Consider the following 19,159-nt stretch of genomic DNA (forward strand, 5'->3'; position numbering starts at 1 on the left):
TTTTTATTTTTTTAGCTGTCAAACAAGATCATATTTTAAGAAACTGAACTGTGAAACTTATTAAAACGTAAGTAGGTACCATATCATTGACGTGATATAGAATTTATGGTGGATGAATATTAAAGCAAAGTGGTCTATCTAATATTTAGTTTGAAATAATCGGTATAATCAAAGCTTTAATCCGATGGATTTATGATCATTATACCCTACTAGTTTGGCGGAGATAGTCAACTTCACCATCCACTTGCCTTGCCATTTCATCCTCATCAGACCCCCAAAAAGGTTAATGAAATCATTTTAAAAGAGAAAACTAATGGAACTATTACATCGTAATTATCAGATCACTGTCTGACCAAATACATATATCATCAAACATTGAATAGAGAAAATATCAACATCATTGATTTTTCTTAAATCAACTTTATCATTTGCCATTTTACAATTCAATTTATAATATATATATCAAAATTCATTTCCTCTGATAATAATTCAGGTTAGTTATAAGTATTATAGTATTAATCCCTCTATTTTTAATATAAGTCGTTTTAAAATTATGTATATAAATTAAGAAATCATTATTTTTTATATTTTCTAAAAAAAATATAATTAATTATTTACCTAACCACAAATCAACTAATAATAAAATTGAATGTATATTATCATTGGTCATATAACATTAAATGTTAATAAATTTTACATGAAAAACCGAAAATGTCATATAATTTGAAACATAAAAAATTTTCTAAAATGATTTATATTTAAAAACAGAGGGAGTATCATATATTAGAGAATGCTACTTACCCAAATTTATCGAACTAAATGTTTGGTAGTTTCCATGTTAAAATGTGAAAATAGTTGTTAATTGGCCTTTTGCAGGTTCATATTAATTAATGTAATTATTTTCTTGGAATAAAATTGGAGAGAGTCGTCGGTGGTCTAATCTGGTGGCTTTTTAATATAAACCGACCAACCCTCAGCACTAAGGTTAGATTTAGCACTAGGGTTAGATTTAGAAGGTTCTCTTTCTATGGGGTTAGAAAGGGATTCAAACAGAAGTTAAAACCCGAAAGAAGCAATATTCAAACACTATAAATACATGCAAAAACGCAGTCGTTTTGAAGCCCTAAATCCCCAATTTCCCGATTTTCCCTCCAGTTTCCACAGTCGATGGAACCATTCCCGTTAGAGAGTGACTGAGCGAGCGAGAAGATGAAGACGATCAAGCCCTTACCGGAAGGTGTCCGTCACTCGATGCGATCCGGAATCATCATGTTCGACATGGCGAGAGTCGTGGAGGAGCTCGTCTTCAACAGTCTCGACGCTGGTGCGACCAAGGTTAAACCGAAATCGAATTCGATTCTCTTCTGGTTCTGAAAACTTGTTTGTAATTCTGCTGATTGATTGAAAATCTCTGTTTGCAGGTGTCTATCTTCGTGGGTGTTGTTACATGCTCTGTGAAGGTTGTCGATGATGGTGAGTGTAGTAGCTCCACTATGATTATCTTCACCTTTGTGCAAATGATTGAGTCTTAATTTTGATTTTTTTCAGGATGTGGCGTTTCCAGAGATGATTTGGTTTTGTTGGGAGAAAGATATGGTAAGTGCTTATCTCACTTTCATTATAAAGGACGAGTCTTGTAAGTTAGGTTTAATGGATTGTTAGTTTTTCGTTCGATTAAGAAACTTATCATGAGCAATGTGTGGAATCAGCTACGTCAAAGTTTCACGACTTTACAAATGTGGAGACAGCCAGTGAAAGTTTTGGATTCAGAGGAGAGGCCTTAGCTTCGATATCAGATATCTCGTTGCTGGAAATCACGACTAAAGCTGTTGGGAGGCCTAATGGTTATCGGAAGGTTATGAAGGTATGGGATGAATCTTGATGCAATTCAACACTCTTGCTTAATGTGTATGACTTTGTTTATGGTTTTAAACTTCTACACATTGCTTTTTAGGGATCCAAGTGTCTACATCTAGCAATTGACGATGATAGAAAAGACTCTGGCACAACTGGTAATGTGTCTTTTGTCACCATTGCTTTTTCTGTCATGCTTGCATCTGATTTTTTTTTTTTTGTTTACATTGGCAAGGGGCCAATAGCATGATTTATTTCTGATGTTGACCTGGTTGATGCAGTAACTGTCCGAGATCTGTTTTACAATCAACCAGTGAGACAAAAATATATGCGATCCAGGTTCATTTCTTAGACACTTAAACATCCGCATTCATCTTCGCCTTGTCTGAAGTTCTCTGAAAGACGTCCATGTTTTTATTTGTCTCTGGACTCTAAAATCGTTTCTTTCTTTCTCTTTTTGCAACGGAAGCCCCAAGAAAGTGTTGGAATCTATAACAAAGTGTTCGTTCCGGATTGCGCTCGTGCACTCGGATGTTTCCTTCAGTGTTCTTGATATCGAAAGGTGGGTTCTTACTTTCATTTTAAGATCCTTATGAGTCCAGCGGCCCTTCTGATAGTTTCCTTGTTACAGTGACGAAGAGCTTCTCCAAGCCAATCCTTCTGCTTCAGCATTTTCTCTACTGATGAGTGATGCAGGGACTAAAGCGTTAAACTCTCTTTGTAAAGTAGACGTTACAGATGGCCTGTTGAATGTCTCTGGGTATATATCTGGTCCTCGAGATAGTTTCAAGGCAAGTTACTTGCTCCACTTATGGGCTTCAAAACGATTACCCTTGTTTGTCAGATTGTTAACCTTGAGCCTCACCTTTCTCTATTATTGTGGTATTTTCCTTGCAGGCTTTGCAGTACATATGTATCCTTATCTCTGCTTCTTTTTATGTGTGACTATACATCAACTATCTTCTGCGGTTTAAGTTAGGAAGTTTCTGTATAAGGTTGTATGGCCTTCACGGTGACAGATATCAATTCAAGATTCGTAAGCAAAGGTCCCATACATAAGCTGCTGAACAACTTCGCTGCTAGTTTTGATTCTACGGATGACTGGAAGCCTACAGATGGGCTACAAACAGGACGACGTAACAGACTTCAACCCTGTCCTGGTTACATACTGTGCATAACATGTCCACGTCATCTTTATGAATTCTCATTTGAACCATCAAAGACAAACGTTGAGTTCAAGGTATTAAATTTCTCTTGTGATCTAAACTTGCTTAGACGTTTTTTGTATTTTAAAGCTTGCCTGTATCTCTATCTGTGGCAGAACTGGGAACCTATACTTACCTTGATAGAAAGAATCGTTCTAGCCAATTGGAAGAAAGATGAGGGTCTTGGTATGCCACACTTTTGTCAAGCTCTGATAGTATCCCTTATATTTCTTGGTTTTTCAATGTTTTCTTACTGTTTTTTTCTTAGAAGTTTGTGATGGGGGAGCTGATCTGCTGGCAAAAGGTGATAGACAAGACCTGATTGATGACATGGGTAGACTTGAAAAAGGTACATAACGTTTTATACTGTTACCATTATATGACATTAGTTCTTACTTAGGGGAACGGGGCAGCATCTCTTATATATTATCAAGCAGCCTTTACCAATGCTTCATTTTCTAGATGCAGAGTGGCCAGAAACTATGGAGCCTACAAAAAAGAAGCTCAAGAGAAGTAATGATGAGACACCTTCTAGTTTTCTCTTTCCCCCGTCTGCTGACTTCAAAAGAGATGATGGTTATTTGTCGCAAGGAAAGGAGGAATGGTCTCCAAAATATGAATTTGGAATGAAAATTCAGAATCTTAAAGAGCAAGACACTGTAGCCGAATTTGACCGTCAGACTGCTTCTCTTCTACAGTCACGTGACACAGATATGCAAAAGAATGAAGACTTTCCACAAGTTCCTGACTTCCTAGAAACAAGATTTGTTTCTGGCGCTAAGTGCAGCAAACAGTTTCTAACAAGATGCCAAACTAGCACACCTCTCAATGTCAACCATGGTTTTATGAAAGATGCAGACGTATTGAATTTTCAGTTTGAAGAAGTTGAAGATGAGTTGGATGTCAGCAATTGCATTGGAAAGCATCTTTTGCGGGGTTGCTCCTCAAGAGAAAGCCTAGCCCTTCATGAGCCTAATCTATCTCGTGGTGAAGGGTATGAATCAGGCATGCGTATGAAACTTGATGACAAACGAAGTAATTCACTGATTCATGTCCTAGAGACCAGAGAAGGTGGTTCTTACTGTGATTTTCTTTCTGATACTCATGAAATTCATGGAATGACCAGGACTCCTGATTGTTCCCTAGGGAGTTCATGGCAGGATACTGATTGGTTTAATCCACAACATATCTCAGATAGTACAAGCGTTGGAATTGGAGAAGATTTTAACATCAACCCCGTAGATATTGTGGAATTTCGTTCTTATGAAGACAAATTTGTGAAGAAAAGGTACTCTTCCTCAGCCAATGTCGGGAGGTCTGGTCCTGGTAGTTACCGTTTGAGGTCTGAGTGCTCTACAGTGTTCTCCACATCTCCTTCTACGGCCGAGTGGGAGTCTGATTATCAGAAAGGTTGTCAAATTCTTGAAGGGAGTTTGAAACTGGGAAGGATGCCTGACCCTGGGTATTTTTTCAGTCCAGCTAACAACTTCAAATTTGATCATGAGGCCATACCTCAAATCGGTTGCCGAAAAACCAGCACAGATTCTTTCGCAGATATGCAGAATTGCACTGAGTCAGGTGAAAAGATTTTCCAGTCATTGTGGGGGCATGCAGATAATGTGGGTACTGAACAACATAGTACCAGGACGAACAAATTTAGTTATAGGTATGGTTCAAAGAATAATGTTGGTAAACGAAGGTCAAGAAGAAGCCGCTCTGCTCCTCCATTTTATCAAGAGAAAAAGAGATTTGTCAGTTTAAGTTGTAGATCAGACACAAAATTGAAGAATTCTGATCCATCAGGTTCGTACTACTGTTCCTCTTTTCTTCATAAGTGATTATTTGGTGCTACTGTTGTTTTAGTTTTGGTAACATTGTAGAAAAGAAATTAACAAGGTATAACTTTCTGCAGAACCTGATGATTTGGAGTGCTTGACACAACCCTGTAATGGCAGCATCCTTGATGATGTGTCATATGACCACCTACAAGAACCAGGGAAAAGTATGAGTTCGGCCTCAGACTTGAAAGCATCTGCTGGTTGCAGTATTGTGCACTCAGAGACCCGAGATGAGGATGGAGACGAAGGTAACTATTAATCTTTAAATAAGCTGTGTGTGTGTCTCTTTGGTAGGTAAATCATCTCCAAAGGCACTTTTTGCATCTTTCATGTCGGTGTAGTTGTCAATCAAATCGTTCTCCTTGACAATTTTGGTATAGGGGAGTTTTCACGACGTTTCCTTTGTATCCCCTCTTTCATGTGGAGTAATTAACAATGTTACCTATGTCACAGACTTAAGCTCTGAGGAAAATCTGGATCCAGTTAAATCCACAACGAAATGGCGCCATAACTGTCCGGTCCCTCAGGTTAAGCAAATTGAAATGTTTTATTTTTGCTTAATAAACTAAAACCATTGAAGACAACTGAGCATCTAATATTTCCTTGTGCCAGGTTGCAAAGGAATCACACGAGCTTCATGATCAAGATAGTGTACTCGATATATGTTCAGGACTTTTGCACCTGCGATCCGATGAGTCCTTGGTTCCTGAATCTATAAACAGACAGTCCCTTGAAGATGCCAAGGTTTTACAACAAGTGGATAAAAAATATATTCCAATTGTTGCTTGTGGAACAGTTGCCATCGTTGATCAGGTTCATCCTATATCATCTCTTTCTTCTTATTTATCTTCAAACAAGGACAACATAAGTTGTTAAAACTATGGCTCTTAATAAATGTCTTGCTACAAGTTAATCTGGGGGTTTCATTTTTACAGCATGCTGCCGATGAAAGAATTCGCTTGGAAGAGCTGCGTAAAAAGGTAAGAGCATCTTGGAACCTCAAGCTTATGTAACTACTTTTCTAGTGTTTCACAGTTTGGATAATATTGTTCTTCTATCAACTGACAAAAAAAATGAAATTACTAGGTCCTGGCGGGGGAAGCAAGGACAGTCACCTATTTGAGTGCAAACCAAGAGTTGGTATGTTTATCATCTACTGGATTTAAATCAGAGTAGTCTACTGTGCCTCATTTTATTGATGATGCATCATTAATCTTTAATGTTGACATTGAAGGTCCTACCAGAGATGGGTTATCAGTTACTCCAGAGTTACTCAGACCAGATAAGAGAATGGGGTTGGATCTGCAGCATTAATGTAGAAGGGTCAACGTCCTTTAAGAAGTAAATTTTCTCTTGCTGTCCCACAGCATATGCATTTGTGTGTTTTAGATTGCCTCACCATGATTAATGTTTTCCTTTTCTACAGGAGCATGAGCATCATTCAGCGGAAACCAACTCCAATCACACTTAATGCGGTTAGACGCCTACTCTAGCTCTTTCATTTCCCTTTTTATTCTATTCTCTGTGGAATTCTTATAGTTCACTTGAATGATCACTTTGTTTACACCACTTGTAGGTCCCATGCATTCTGGGTGTAAATCTATCAGATGTTGATCTACTAGAGTTTCTTCAGCAGGTACTTTCAGAATCACGTATAAGCACATGACTTACCTTCTTACTTCAAGATTCTTACTCAACTTTTGCCAAACTAGCTTGCTGATACTGACGGATCATCAACAATTCCTCCATCTGTTCTTCGAGTCCTGAACTCCAAAGCATGTAGAGGTATCTTCCTGATCTCTCCAGAATTTGTTATGCATGATCAGGGATGAGTTAGTGACTACCGTTCAGCACTTAGTTTCACTACTAATTGTTTTTTTTCTACAACTGCTAAGGTGCAATTATGTTCGGAGATTCTCTGTTACTCTCGGAATGCTCTTTAATCATCGAAGGATTAAAGCAGACCTCACTGTGTTTCCAGGTAAGTAAGAAACATGAAATTTTACCAAAATGATTCATCTTCTATTCTAATCAAATTAACCCATTTCTTATGTTTACAGTGTGCTCATGGGCGACCAACGACAGTTCCTCTAGTCGATTTGAAGGCATTACACAAACAGATAACAAAGCTCGAACCAAGACAACCGTGGCATGGGTTCGAACATAGAGAAATCACACTTGATCGTGCCAAGTCACGCGTAGATGAAGCTAAAAGCTAAGAAGTTGCACCTGTAGCAAACCTTTGATGCTATAGATTCAGTAAATAACTACCTTTTCAATTTGCTACTCTTAGTCACACTGTAAATCTTATCCTTGGATGTGTAGTAGTTAGGTTGACACCACATTTGCTGATATAACTCATTGTACTCTTTGCATTCAACTAATATACCAAAGAACAAAAATAAAACACAGTTGATTCTGCTTGTATTGGCAGTAGATATTTCACATGTAAATGCTTAACCAGCTACAACATGTTCTTCTTCAGTCATCATTTCACGTTGGTCTGTGCCACTAACAGCACACAATGCCTTCCAAATGGGAACCAACATCTTCAATGACGGGCGCAATTCCTGTAAAAAAGAGGAAACTGAACTTAGAATCAATGGCAAAAAGAAACAGTATAATGTTCGAGATTGAATCATTTGGTAGCCCGTGACTATTCTCAATGTTGTCAGTAAAACTTTCTCTCACAATGTATTGGAAGAAACTGTTTTTGCATTACCTTAAACACCAACGTAAGCTGTTCTTCGCCACGCAGAAACAAGGAGAGACTCCAGTAACATGTAACGGGGGTGACGCATTCGACCAGCACAGGCTTCAAAATCTTGCCAATAGGGATAAACCTGGAGACAGTTTTTCCACTGCAAAGTAGAAACAGATAAACAAAGTTAAGAAGCATTAAGTCATATAGGCCATTCATATGCTGTAGTTCAAATCATTAAGCCATCATGGAATGCAGACAATCATATACTAACTAGACAGATAAAGCATACCTTAAATATTGGGTTTCAAGTTGGATCCCAAAGGTTGGCATGATTATAACAGATTCTGAACAGCTCAAGTAAGAAAATAATCAGTTTCAAAAATGTGAAAGACTAAATCATTTGGTAACAAGGCCTCCTCACCTTTCTTGACAAACTTCCGGCTTTGTATCATAACAAAGAAACCACTTAAAAGGCAGCTCCAAGAAAGAGTCCTAACTGGATTGTCCTGTAATATATGAGTTAACAACCCCTTTCAGATACCAGTTTAAAGAAGATACAGATGGAACATCAACAAAACAACCATGTAAAGTAAAATACACACTAAATACAAAACTTGTCATGTATCAGGATAATGCTTTACCTTCCCAAGAAGAAAGTACATGATAATAGCCAAACCCACAAGGAAGAAAGCAAGCCACCAAAGACGGGCATAACCAGTTACTCTGCTTCCGTTGATGATCACATGGTGGATGTCAATAGCTCCTCTGGTTGGCTCATTTTCATTTTCGTGTATGTAAGTGTATCTCTTATACGATAGACACGAGCTCACCATTAGAAACCTGGTCTTAGTTGCTATTAACACAGTGTATCTATCAGTCGTAGTTTACTCCTATCCATATAAAAAGCCTGCCCCAATCAAAAAGCTTCAGACTTTTGAGTCTCTCACTCGATTCATGCAGCAAAACAATGTCTCCGCGGCTTTTAGTCGAGCAACACGCGTGCATTATAACCCCATTCCACCATTATAAATGTCACCAATCTCGAAACACACAATTACCAATATCTCAGCCACGAGAAGAAGAAAAAGACGCAAAAGACCAGATCTTAAAAGTGGAGTGAAAGGGTCAAATCTGAACAGGTGAAGAGAAGAAGAAGACGATATATAACTCTGAAGTCGAGATCAAAAAAGGTCCAAGCTTTACAGATTGTGTGCCGTTTCAACGAAAAACTTCAATACTAAAAACAAAAACGACATGCCGTTGATTCTTTTGATATATTAACGCCTTGTCGTTTTTTACATGGTTACTTTAACGCCTTGTCTTTTTTTTTCCTGGTCCATCATCATACACAATGACAATGTGAATTAGCTTTGCTAGGTTTGCGTGTTTTAAACTAAATTAAAGTGCGCCTCTTGGGATTGGAGCTGGTGGTAGCGAAAAGAAACTGTAAAACCTGAATCAGTTTTTTAAAATGTAAATATTACTATAGTTAAAAAGGAGATAGGAATCACTCTAAATTCAGTAAAACATTAAAGTAATGCATCACAAGCTTTGATTAAAACACCCATAAACAAAATAATTAAAAAGAGTCTAAAACTGCTTAAGACTGACTACTAAACCAATTTCCTCAGCCCTACATGCCATAATCTTCAACATGATCATAAAGGTTGTAGCTTTCAGACATTCCCATCTTTCCTACAAGATGCTCATCCCCTACAAAAACACATCAAACTCTCTGATTATTGTTCAGACACAAGTCCCAAGCTTTGTGTAAAATGTTTTTTTTTTTTTAACTTACTTGGATTTGATAGGACTCCAAGCAAGTGAAGATCAGAACTCATCTCAGGACAATGAAAGCAAAGATCTTCTTCAGCCCTAGGACTAGTAGCACTTGTTGTCCCAATGCCATTGTTGTTGTTTCCATCAGGAAGAACAAGAAGACTCTCTGGCATCTTTCTCTTCTCATTCACCGTCTCAGTTTGATCAGTCTCTACTTCAGTCTCACCATTGTTGTTGTTAGAAGAACCAACACCACCACCACCACCACCACCATGCTGCTTCCTCTTGGACCGAGCACGCCGGTTCTGGAACCAATTGTAAACATTTTGCTCAGCTATCGGACCGTGTTGGCTCAGCTCCTCGGTTATGTCTTTGATCTTCTGCTTGCTCGGTGTCCCTATCCCTTGGTCGAATATACGCTCCAGAATCTGAAGCTGAACTGGAGTAGGAGTCCACCTCTGCCTACCACCTGTCATCTTGTGACCAAACGTTGGGTCTGCATATAGACCTCCCACTCTCCCTAAACACCAAATGAAAACAGAGTTGTTGAAGTTGAAAAGTACATAAAAATTAAAACTTTGTATACCCAAGAACTAGCATCAAGCAGAAATACTCTAGCTCAATTAGAGGGTTTCAAGGTTGCTTACTAAAACCTATTCTTGAATTCCAGAAAAAAGATTTAATTACGCCAAGAAACGTTGAGAACCTGCAAGATCTTGCTGAGAAGTGAGGGTTTTGTGCATCTCGACGAGACGTTCGCAAATGGTGGCGTAGATAGCAATCTGTTTCCTCAGAGTTTCGAGCTGCTCGTCGGTCATCACCTTCACGTACATTCCTCCTGAGCCTGAGCCTCCATTAGCGTCGATCCCTTGAAGATTTGAAGAAGGATTGTTACTGGCTTGCTGCTGATTGTCCCACTCCATCATCTCTTTTCTCAAAGTTTTGAGTCTTTTTCGTTTCTCTCTCTCTCTGTGTGAATGAAGGAAACAGAGGAAGGACGAAGAGCTCAAGAAGGAAAGGTAAAGGCACGATAAAGACAAAAAAAAATAAGTTTATACTATTAACTTTTTGTTATTAATGCTTAAGAACTAAATATTTAAGAAAAACGGTAACATGATTCATATGTGAGTAAGACCGATCATTTGTATATCAAACGGTAACATTATAAAGAGCAAAATGATTTAAAGAAAATATTAGAATCAAATGCTTATCTAGTTTCCAAAACTAGAAATCGACAGTTAATGTGTATACTGACAGTTAAACGGCTAGTTATATAACTGATGATAACATTTTCGTTTAATGTTCTTTTTTTATTTATAGTTGTAAATATTCTTACTATATTTTTATGCAATTAACTGATTAATGTTGCTAAGTTTTATTTTTGTTGGTTGATATTCTTTCAAGAAATTGAAATATAGTTCCTTTTTGAAACTAATGAACTTATGATTTTACCAAAAAAAACTAATGAACTTATGAAGTTTATTACATTTTAATTGAACTATTACCATTATCATTTTTTTTGACGAAAAAGCCATTATCAGTTTTTCAAGTTGTATATCTTTGTTTGCATGATTACAACAATAATAATAATACACAAGCTCAATTTTTCATGAAAATATTTATAAATTTTAATTTTGCTTTTAGATTAACGTTTTGGTCAACAATCGAATTCGTATTATAGTAAAGATGTGGTAAAGAAAATTTAGAGAAATAAAAACACTTTAATTTACTCTTTTCCTGACCAGTTAACTGACATTCTTGAGTTGCTATCCAGTAACTTTTTCTGACACATTCCAGATTATATTTTTCCAAAACCATCCTCTATAGAGTATTAGCTTCACCGTCTTTTGCAATCCCTATCATCCTAATCAAACATAAGAAGAAACATAAATGAAATAAGAAATGGGTCAGAGTCAGGACTTTATAAGTTAAGGTCGTTAAGGAGCCACACACCAACGTGTCATCTAACCATGAATTGAGAAGTCGTAAATGGTCGGTGTCCGCCGTCCACGTTCCACGGGTACTTAAGGGTTTGAGAATTTAATAAGATTTAATCAGAATCATTAACTATAAAAATAAATGAACATGATCCCTGAATAATACTCTAGTAGTAACTAGTAACAGAAACGTTTAAACATAGTTGTCTTTATTGTTGAAAACAAAATGTGAGTAGTACTGGTCAACGAATACATGAATACGCGGTCATGACTCATGCCGTAATGAACCCGGTAAATATAGTATTTGTCGGAACGTGTACTTAGTTCTTCTCAGGTCTACTTGCATACTGTGACCTTTCCACGTCAAAAATATATCAACTTAGGTCAATTATAAGATGAATTACTTCACAACTATATTCCAAGTCAATGCCTCACCTAAATACGGTGGAACATAAGTTTAGAATCGGAATGATTATGAATTGTTCGGTGGGAAGTATAATGTTACCTAATAGTAACACATTATAATTTACCTGTATATTTACCAGCTGATATTTACTGGGTGATTTTTTTCAAATATTAAGAAAGCTGTTGTTTATTCCAATAGGAGAGGGTCTCCTTTTATACATACGTGAGATCTTTCCCAACAATATTGGTACTTATCTGTAATACTTACATCATTATCTACATATTATTCTCCACAACCTTAGGACTTATCTATACATATCTTAACACTCCCCTTCAAGTTGGAGAGTGTAAGTCACAAACTCCCAACTTAGACAGAATGTAGTCGAAGCTATATTTTCCTAAACCTTTGGTAAGTATATCAGCCAGCTGCTCTGTTTTCCGCACATGTCGTGTAGTTATAAGCTTACTCTTCACAGCATCTCGTACAGCATGACAGTCGGACTCAATGTGTTTCGTTCGTTCATGGAACACTGGATTAGCTGCGATGTATATTGCAGATTTGCTGTCACAATACATGTCCATTGGACCATTCTGGTAAACTCCAAAGTCCGCGAGCAATCGCTTCATCCACTTCAGCAACCCGCTAATACAACTCGTTTACCTTATCACTATACATAGTATATATGTATTTGATCATCTGTACTTTATATAATTAATTATTGATTGTTTTTTCACTAGTACTGATTGTTTTAAAGTTTTTTACTGGTACCAATCGCTAATTCTAATATTGTTTTGGTAATCTTGGTTTTTGTGGATTTACGTATCTTGTTTAGTGGTCTAGAAACAGAAAAAATAGAAACATTTGTTATTCGAGTAAACAAACAAAAAAACATTTATTAGCCTCATCGTTTTTCCCGACAGTGTTTTTGTTATTCCATGTGCGAGCCTAAGTCAAATATCGACCGAACTGTTTTCCTAAGAGCATTTTCAATAAAATTTCATTTTTTTTCTCTTAAAACGAAGTAAAAAAGAAAATAAAATAAAGTTGCTTCAACTCAATTTCATATCTCACTCTATAATAAAATAGTGAACAAAAAAAATAATTTATTTATAAAATAAACTATATTATAAAATGAAATATAAAGTTGAATTGAAATATTATTAACTCCATATTTTATTTCATTTCATTTTAAAGTAAAAGATCGAGTGAGGTTGGAGATGTACCAAGAATCCATATTCATACGTGTTTTCCTTTTTATCTTTCTATTATGAGTGTAGCCGTGTAGGACGTGGGAACATATAAAATATACAAAAAATTTGTCACCAAATGAAAGGTATTTGAGATTGATCTTTACAAAAATGTAATAACTTCCAAGGTTATAAGATTGATCTTCAAAACAGGCTTAAACCGATAATTGTAACTTGGATTTCGTTGAGCCTCGTTGGGCTTATTTAGTTCTATTTTGGGCAAGGAGATACTTATCTCTTAAATAAATGGGTTAGAATTTAATATGGGTTTCCCCTAAGGTTTGTTTTGTACTATGAGACTCATTTGCTTGCTCTATTATGCCATGAAATGTTCAACCAAAATGTAACCATTTTTAAATTTGAGTTATAACAAGTATAATAAGACAATGATAATTTAATCTAAAAATATTTATAATTTATAATACACACTAAGTATAAAGTTTTGATTAGCTTGAGATCTTACATTGATAGGATATATTACTTTCAAAATAATTTTAAATCTATTATATGAGTACTCTTTTTTTTTTATCAGCAACGTAAACAGACTCATATAAATTTTGCAAACAACACCGGTAATTCTGCATCCAAATGAACGACAGACGACAGTTGTTTTCTTGGCATGAATACTCTAGTTATTAATTTATAGAGAATCATTTAGCTTATTCGTACATGTGTGACTTGGTGTTTACCAATTATTTTCTTTCATATTATTGTTGTTCTATTGTAGGATTATGAATAACTTCTGAATTCTTTGTTCATATATACACAAAAAATCATAAATTCACTAAATAACTAAAACTCCTCTCCTACATTCTTCCCATTTCTCTCAAAATCTAATTTTCCATTTTTTTTGTTTATTTGGTAAATAACCCTTTTTTTTCAACTGGACACATAAATTATAAAACACATAAAAATAAAGTAAAACCGTTAAGTTATTACTATTGGACTATTCAAAATTTATTGTGTGTATATATTATGATTGGGATTGTGTTATGAATTATTGTATTGGAATTGAACTAGAGGTTGTTAATCAACAAGTGCTAATAATCATAGAAATAAGTGGTTGTTATGAAGATTTTAGATGAATAAGTGAGTAATGATGTGTTGGATATATACTCACTCTCTATTGATGGTATATGAAAGCTACGAGGGAAAACTGAATCACTTTTCATTTTCTAGTTTCATATATTCAGTAGGTTGGCTTTACTTAAGTGGATTCACAAAGTTAAGAAAAAGTTCAATCATATAAGTAAAATTAAATCTACAAAAGTTAAAGAGACCGTATCCGAGAAATGATATATCGAGGATGGGTCCAACTTTTATCGCTGCATTTGATTTGATATAGTCATAAACCCAACCTACTACGCTAAGAATCGCATTAGAAAATGGTAATTGCACTTATGTCCAAGTTTTGTTTTTCATTTATTTATTCAAATTTGGTCGGTGGTCAGACAGAGTTCTCATAGAAAAAGCCAGTATAATCTCTCACCGTCCACAAGATCGGACGTCTCTCGTGATATCACGTAACAGAGTTAGATCACTAACTTCAGGTGGACCCATAAGAGATTAGCGTTTGCGACGTGTACCGTTTTGACTAGTCTCTGAAGAAGACCCTTCTTTGGCTCTACCATGATTCCAAGCTTCTTTTCTTTTCTTTTCTTTTCTTACAACCTTGCTTTTTATCATACAAGTTTTATGCGTGACCCAATCACATTTGTCATGTTATCATGTATTATTTAGTTTCAGTGTTTGTTTTTTTTTTTTTTTAGCAACTAATTTCATTCATTCGTAAAACTAAGATGAGTTCAGGCCTAAGACAACATGGGTAGAGAGACAGGACTTTGCAAGCCCATCGGCAAGCCCATTGTTGGCCCTCGGAATAAAAAGAAAACGACAAGAAATAAACGGAAACGTAGAGGAAAAGGCCAAGTCGTCGATATCAGAGAGAACGCCGTAGAGTTCCATCGTATTCCGGCAAAATGAGATTGCTTGGACAAGTACTTGGGAATCTGTTCGAATACAGATGTGAGGGTAGTTGTGAGAGGCTGCCTGGAGGAGAGCTTCTCTGATTGCAAGGGCTTCTCTCATACATGGCGAGGAGACCGAAAATTGGAGCTTTGATCCGCGATGAAGCTCCCTCGATGATTGATCCGCAAAAACCCACGCTAAGCCCGCGTTTCTGGTAATTGGGCTCCAAGAAGCATCGGTATTACATGAGATCTCCTGTGGGTGAGGCGGTGGTGTCCGTTGGGGTCTGGATGATCGATTTTCTTGTTGAACTTGAGGTGGCTGAGCTATCTCCCATTCCTTAAGAGCCCCTATCGCTTTGAGGGCTGTCTCTGCAGGTGATTGAGTACGATTCTCAAAAATAAGCTGGTTTCACGCGACCCAGATAGACCAGCATATCCACGGGAAGGCGTTCCCTGTGAACCCATATGGAGGTAACGGGATCCATTTCCAACTTTCCTTTAGTGTGTCGAGGAAGGAGATACTAGCAGTTGTGGTGGTGACAGATTGGTGACTCCAGGGAGCGTGGCTCCAAACCTCAATTGCAAATTGACATTGGAAGAAGATGTGATCAACGGTCTCCACGGCTCCACAGCGTATACAGTTAGTGTTGTGTAAAAGGCCTCTCCTTTGTAGGTTTCCTCCAGTGGGCAGAGCATTGGATCCCACTTTCCACAGGAAATATTTCAGCTTCGGCGATAGTTGTTGAGACCAAATGAGTCGTTTCCAGTCACAGGTACTATTACTAACCAGATCATGTTCAGAAGGAGAAATAAAGGTGGAGTAGTAACCTGATTTAACACTGTAGCTCCCGGACTTATGCAGAGGCCATATGACATAGTCCTGTGCTCCTATGACGCTTGGGCGTAGGCTCATGATATGGTCTTTCAACTCAGGAAGGAGGTTGTCTATAAGAGTTGTGTTCCATTCCTTTGTCTCTCTCGAAAGGAGATCAGATACCATAAGGTCAGTGTCTTTCAAGAGAACGGGTCCTATTGGTCTTAAGTTTGTCTTTGGATGTATCCAAGAATCCTTTCAGACTGACGTTGATTCCCCATTTCCTATTGCTTTCCCTAGGTGTTTCAACAGGAGATCACGTCCTAGGAGTATTCCACGCCATCCATGGGAGATAGCAGTAGACGCCGCTGTCTTGAGGAATGGAGTTTTATGACAGTACTTCCCTAGAAGAACCTTTGCAAAGAGGCACTCCGGGTTAGTAATCAGTCTCCACCCTATCTTTGCAAGTAAAGCTCTGTTGAAAGTTTGTATATCGCGAAACCCTAAACCCCCAAGCTCTTTGGTTGTGTCATTTTATCCCAGGAGGTCCAGCATATTTTTTTCACTCCATCTGTTGAGTCCCACCAAAATCTGGTGAGAACAGATTGAATTTGTTTACAAAGACTAACCGGTAACTCGAAGCAAGTCATAGCGAAGGAAGGTATAGGGAAGAGGACTGATTGAATCATTGTCGCTTTGCCTGCAGTAGATAGGAACTGAGTTGACCAATTAAGAGAGCGCTGTTTCATCCTGTCCACAATAGATGCGAAGAGGTCCTTCTTTTTCCGGCCAAAGTGCTTAGGTAAGACCAAATATTTTCCCACTCCTCCCTCTTTATCAATTCCAAGTTGTGTTTTAACTCGCATTCGAATCTCTGCAGGGGTTTTGCTTGAAAAAGATATAGATGACTTCATAGCATTTATCTTCTGACCTGAGGCTGCTTCGTAGCTGTGCAAGATGCTCATAAGGTGAGTACATGCTGCTGTATCTGTCTTTGTGAAAAACATTGTGTCATCAGCAAATAATAGATGGTTGATCTTAGGACTGTTTCGCGCCACCTTAATCCCTGGCAATAACCCGTCTTCTTGTGCTTTTTTGCAGAGTCCTGAGAGAACCTCTCCACAAATGATGAAGATATAAGGCGAGAGTGGATCTCCCTGTCTGATGCCACGTTGCGGAGCTAAACTACCAACTGCTTCGTCGTTAAGGAGGAAGGAATAGGAGACCGTTGTGATGCATTCCATCAGCCAATTTGTCCAGGTATTGCAGAATCCCATTCTTTCAAATACTGCTCTTATAAAGGACCACTCTAAGCGGTCATACGCTTTGCTAACATCTGTTTTGACAGCCATCGAGCAATGTTTGACAGCCCCTGACGTCTTAAGGAAGTGAAGCACTTCATGCGTGATGAGGACGTTGTCAGAGATTGCTCGGCCAGGTACAAACGCTGACTGATTCTCCGAAATGACTTCTTGTAGAACCGGCTTGAGTCTGAGGGATAGCAGCTTAGAGATTACTTTGTAGTACACGTTACAAAGAGCTATAGGTCTGTAGTCATGAACTGTTTTAAGACTTTGGATCTTTGGGATCAGCCTGATATGAGTTGCGTTAATGGAGTAGGGGAGAGAGCCTTCCGTGAAAAACACCTGAATTTTCCTTATTATTGCAGGGCCCACCACATCCCAGTTGGATTGAAAGAAGCTTGCGGAGAAGCCATCGGGGCCCGGGGCCTTATCGGGGTGTATAACAAACATGGCCTCCTTGATCTCCTCTACCGATGGATTTTGGATCAGCTTGTCATTTGTAGCAGCAGAGATGCATGGTTTCAAGGCTTTGTTAACTATCTCCAGTGCTGAGTGTCCAGTAGAGGTAAACATTTCCCTGAAATATTCCCCGATGGTGTCTGCAATCATAATGTCCTCGTAAACTGGTTCACCATTTGAAGTTTCGATCACTGAAATTCTATTTCTAGCCCTTCTTCCTTTAGTTGAAGCGTGAAAGAAACTTGTGTTTTTGTCTCCCAGGGTTAACCATAGGAGTCTGCTTCTCTCCTTCCAGAATTCTTCTTCGGCCTTGTATGCCTTGAGGAGTTGGAGGTTAAGCGACGAGATCAGTTGATCATCAGAGGTAAGCGCTGATAGGGCTGTATCCAGAGCCTCTTTTAGTTCCACAATTTGTTTCTTGCTGTTGATGTGGAAATCTTTACTCCAAGCCGAGATTGCATGTCTGCATTTGCTGATCCTTGTAGCGACTTCTAAATGCTGGTTAGCGTTCCAGACTTTTTTTATAAGCTTACTGATCTCTTCATTGTCACGCAGGCGTCTGTCTTACCGGAATATTCGAGAAGAGCGCTTCTTTTTTGAATCAAAAGTTGAGATGAGAGGTCTATGGTCAGATGCTTCAAATTGGAGATAATGAGCTCGACCATTTGGAAACATATCTGACCACGAACTATTAGCCATTGACCTGTCCAAGTGACACTGCACCAGATGGGTATGGCGTTGTCCTCTCCATGAGAGGAAGTTGCCCGTGTGTTTAAGGTCAAACAAGTCGCAAGCTGAGAGGAAGGAACGAAAGTTACTGAAAGAATTTTCAGGCCGTTCAACTCCATCAGCTTTCTCTGAGTTATCTGTGATCTCATTGAAGTCTCCGGTGAGAAACCATGGAGAGTCTCGTGAGACGGAGAGATCACAGAGCTTCATCCAGACGTCTAGGCGATTAGAGATGTCTGGTGCCCCGTAAACAAACGTTCCATTGAAGGTCTTGCCTTTGAAGGAATGAGAGTGTCAATAAAGTTCGGGGTTGCTGTAAGTACTGTTATATTCACATCCTTCCTCCAGAGAAGAGCCAGTCCTCCCGACCCAGGGGTTAGGGTTGATACGAGGTAGAGTGCATCCATATTCAGATCTTTTAATTTTTTTGAGACGAATTCATCTTAGTTCTTTGTTTCTGACAAGAAGATAATGTCAGGGGAATTCTTTTTGTGCAGGTCTTTGAGTCTCTGGATTGTTTGGAGATTCCCTAGCCCACAACAATTCCAGCTCAAAACGACTAAGGAAGAGGGGGAAGAGGGGCGTGAATATCCAAAGATTCACATCCCGTCTCTGTAGCAGCGGGTGCAGCCTGTTGTTGTGTTTGTCATGGAGTCCCGTTCATTCCTCTTTGTGAAGATTGGACTGGTGAAGTGAAGGGGAACCCGTGTCTAGAGGGTGTGTGAGCAATATTTCTTCTTCTCAGATTAGTTCCAGTGAAGATTCTCGGGCTCGCTTGGGTTCTTCTAGCTGGAGTTACTCTACTTTGATTTCTCTTAGAGGGAATTGGAATAGAAGCAGACACTCCCTCGACAGGGGGGTAAGGAGCTCTTGAGGAGTTGGCTCTGGGAGAGTCCTGGAGCTTTCCCCATAG

General features: G+C 38.3%; 3 protein-coding genes across 8 annotated transcripts; 1 reads left to right on the forward strand and 2 right to left on the reverse strand.

Moving 5' to 3' along the window:
* The first annotated feature begins 741 nt into the window (after positions 1 to 741).
* Positions 742 to 7,308, forward strand: LOC103862416 (DNA mismatch repair protein MLH3). 5 transcript variants are annotated; one of them, XM_033286282.1, is made up of 25 exons: positions 742 to 1,335; positions 1,422 to 1,473; positions 1,549 to 1,596; positions 1,710 to 1,864; positions 1,955 to 2,012; positions 2,136 to 2,193; positions 2,324 to 2,416; positions 2,486 to 2,645; positions 2,752 to 2,767; positions 2,874 to 3,094; positions 3,176 to 3,245; positions 3,328 to 3,408; positions 3,522 to 4,130; positions 4,254 to 4,862; positions 4,972 to 5,145; positions 5,351 to 5,424; positions 5,510 to 5,710; positions 5,833 to 5,877; positions 5,984 to 6,037; positions 6,132 to 6,238; positions 6,324 to 6,372; positions 6,474 to 6,533; positions 6,610 to 6,682; positions 6,793 to 6,878; positions 6,958 to 7,308. In XM_033286282.1, the coding sequence occupies exons 1-25, from the start codon at positions 1,210 to 1,212 to the stop codon at positions 7,114 to 7,116; spliced, it is 3,438 nt and encodes a 1,145-aa protein (XP_033142173.1). In that variant the 5' UTR covers positions 742 to 1,209; the 3' UTR covers positions 7,117 to 7,308. The 5 variants fall into 5 exon arrangements, 3 of the variants coding, with proteins under 3 accessions (XP_033142173.1, XP_009138371.1, XP_009138372.1); XM_009140123.3 differs by having other exon boundaries at positions 3,522 to 4,862; XM_009140124.3 differs by having other exon boundaries at positions 3,528 to 4,862.
* Positions 7,229 to 8,811, reverse strand: LOC103862415. 2 transcript variants are annotated; one of them, XM_009140122.3, is made up of 5 exons: positions 8,243 to 8,811; positions 8,023 to 8,107; positions 7,891 to 7,945; positions 7,620 to 7,740; positions 7,229 to 7,467 (listed from the first exon to the last, which is right to left on the reverse strand). In XM_009140122.3, the coding sequence occupies exons 1-5, from the start codon at positions 8,432 to 8,434 to the stop codon at positions 7,354 to 7,356; spliced, it is 567 nt and encodes a 188-aa protein (XP_009138370.1). In that variant the 5' UTR covers positions 8,435 to 8,811; the 3' UTR covers positions 7,229 to 7,353. The 2 variants fall into 2 exon arrangements, with proteins under 2 accessions (XP_009138370.1, XP_009138369.1); XM_009140121.3 differs by having other exon boundaries at positions 7,620 to 7,758.
* A 279-nt stretch (positions 8,812 to 9,090) lies between these two features.
* On the reverse strand, positions 9,091 to 10,510 carry LOC103862417 (WUSCHEL-related homeobox 13). The gene is made up of 3 exons (XM_009140125.3): positions 10,087 to 10,510; positions 9,400 to 9,900; positions 9,091 to 9,314 (listed from the first exon to the last, which is right to left on the reverse strand). The coding sequence occupies exons 1-3, from the start codon at positions 10,304 to 10,306 to the stop codon at positions 9,235 to 9,237; spliced, it is 801 nt and encodes a 266-aa protein (XP_009138373.2). The 5' UTR covers positions 10,307 to 10,510; the 3' UTR covers positions 9,091 to 9,234.
* Between the last annotated feature and the right edge of the window lie 8,649 nt (positions 10,511 to 19,159).

Source organism: Brassica rapa, chromosome A03 (assembly GCF_000309985.2).
Source record: "Brassica rapa cultivar Chiifu-401-42 chromosome A03, CAAS_Brap_v3.01, whole genome shotgun sequence".
NCBI classification, from domain to species: domain Eukaryota; kingdom Viridiplantae; phylum Streptophyta; class Magnoliopsida; order Brassicales; family Brassicaceae; genus Brassica; species Brassica rapa.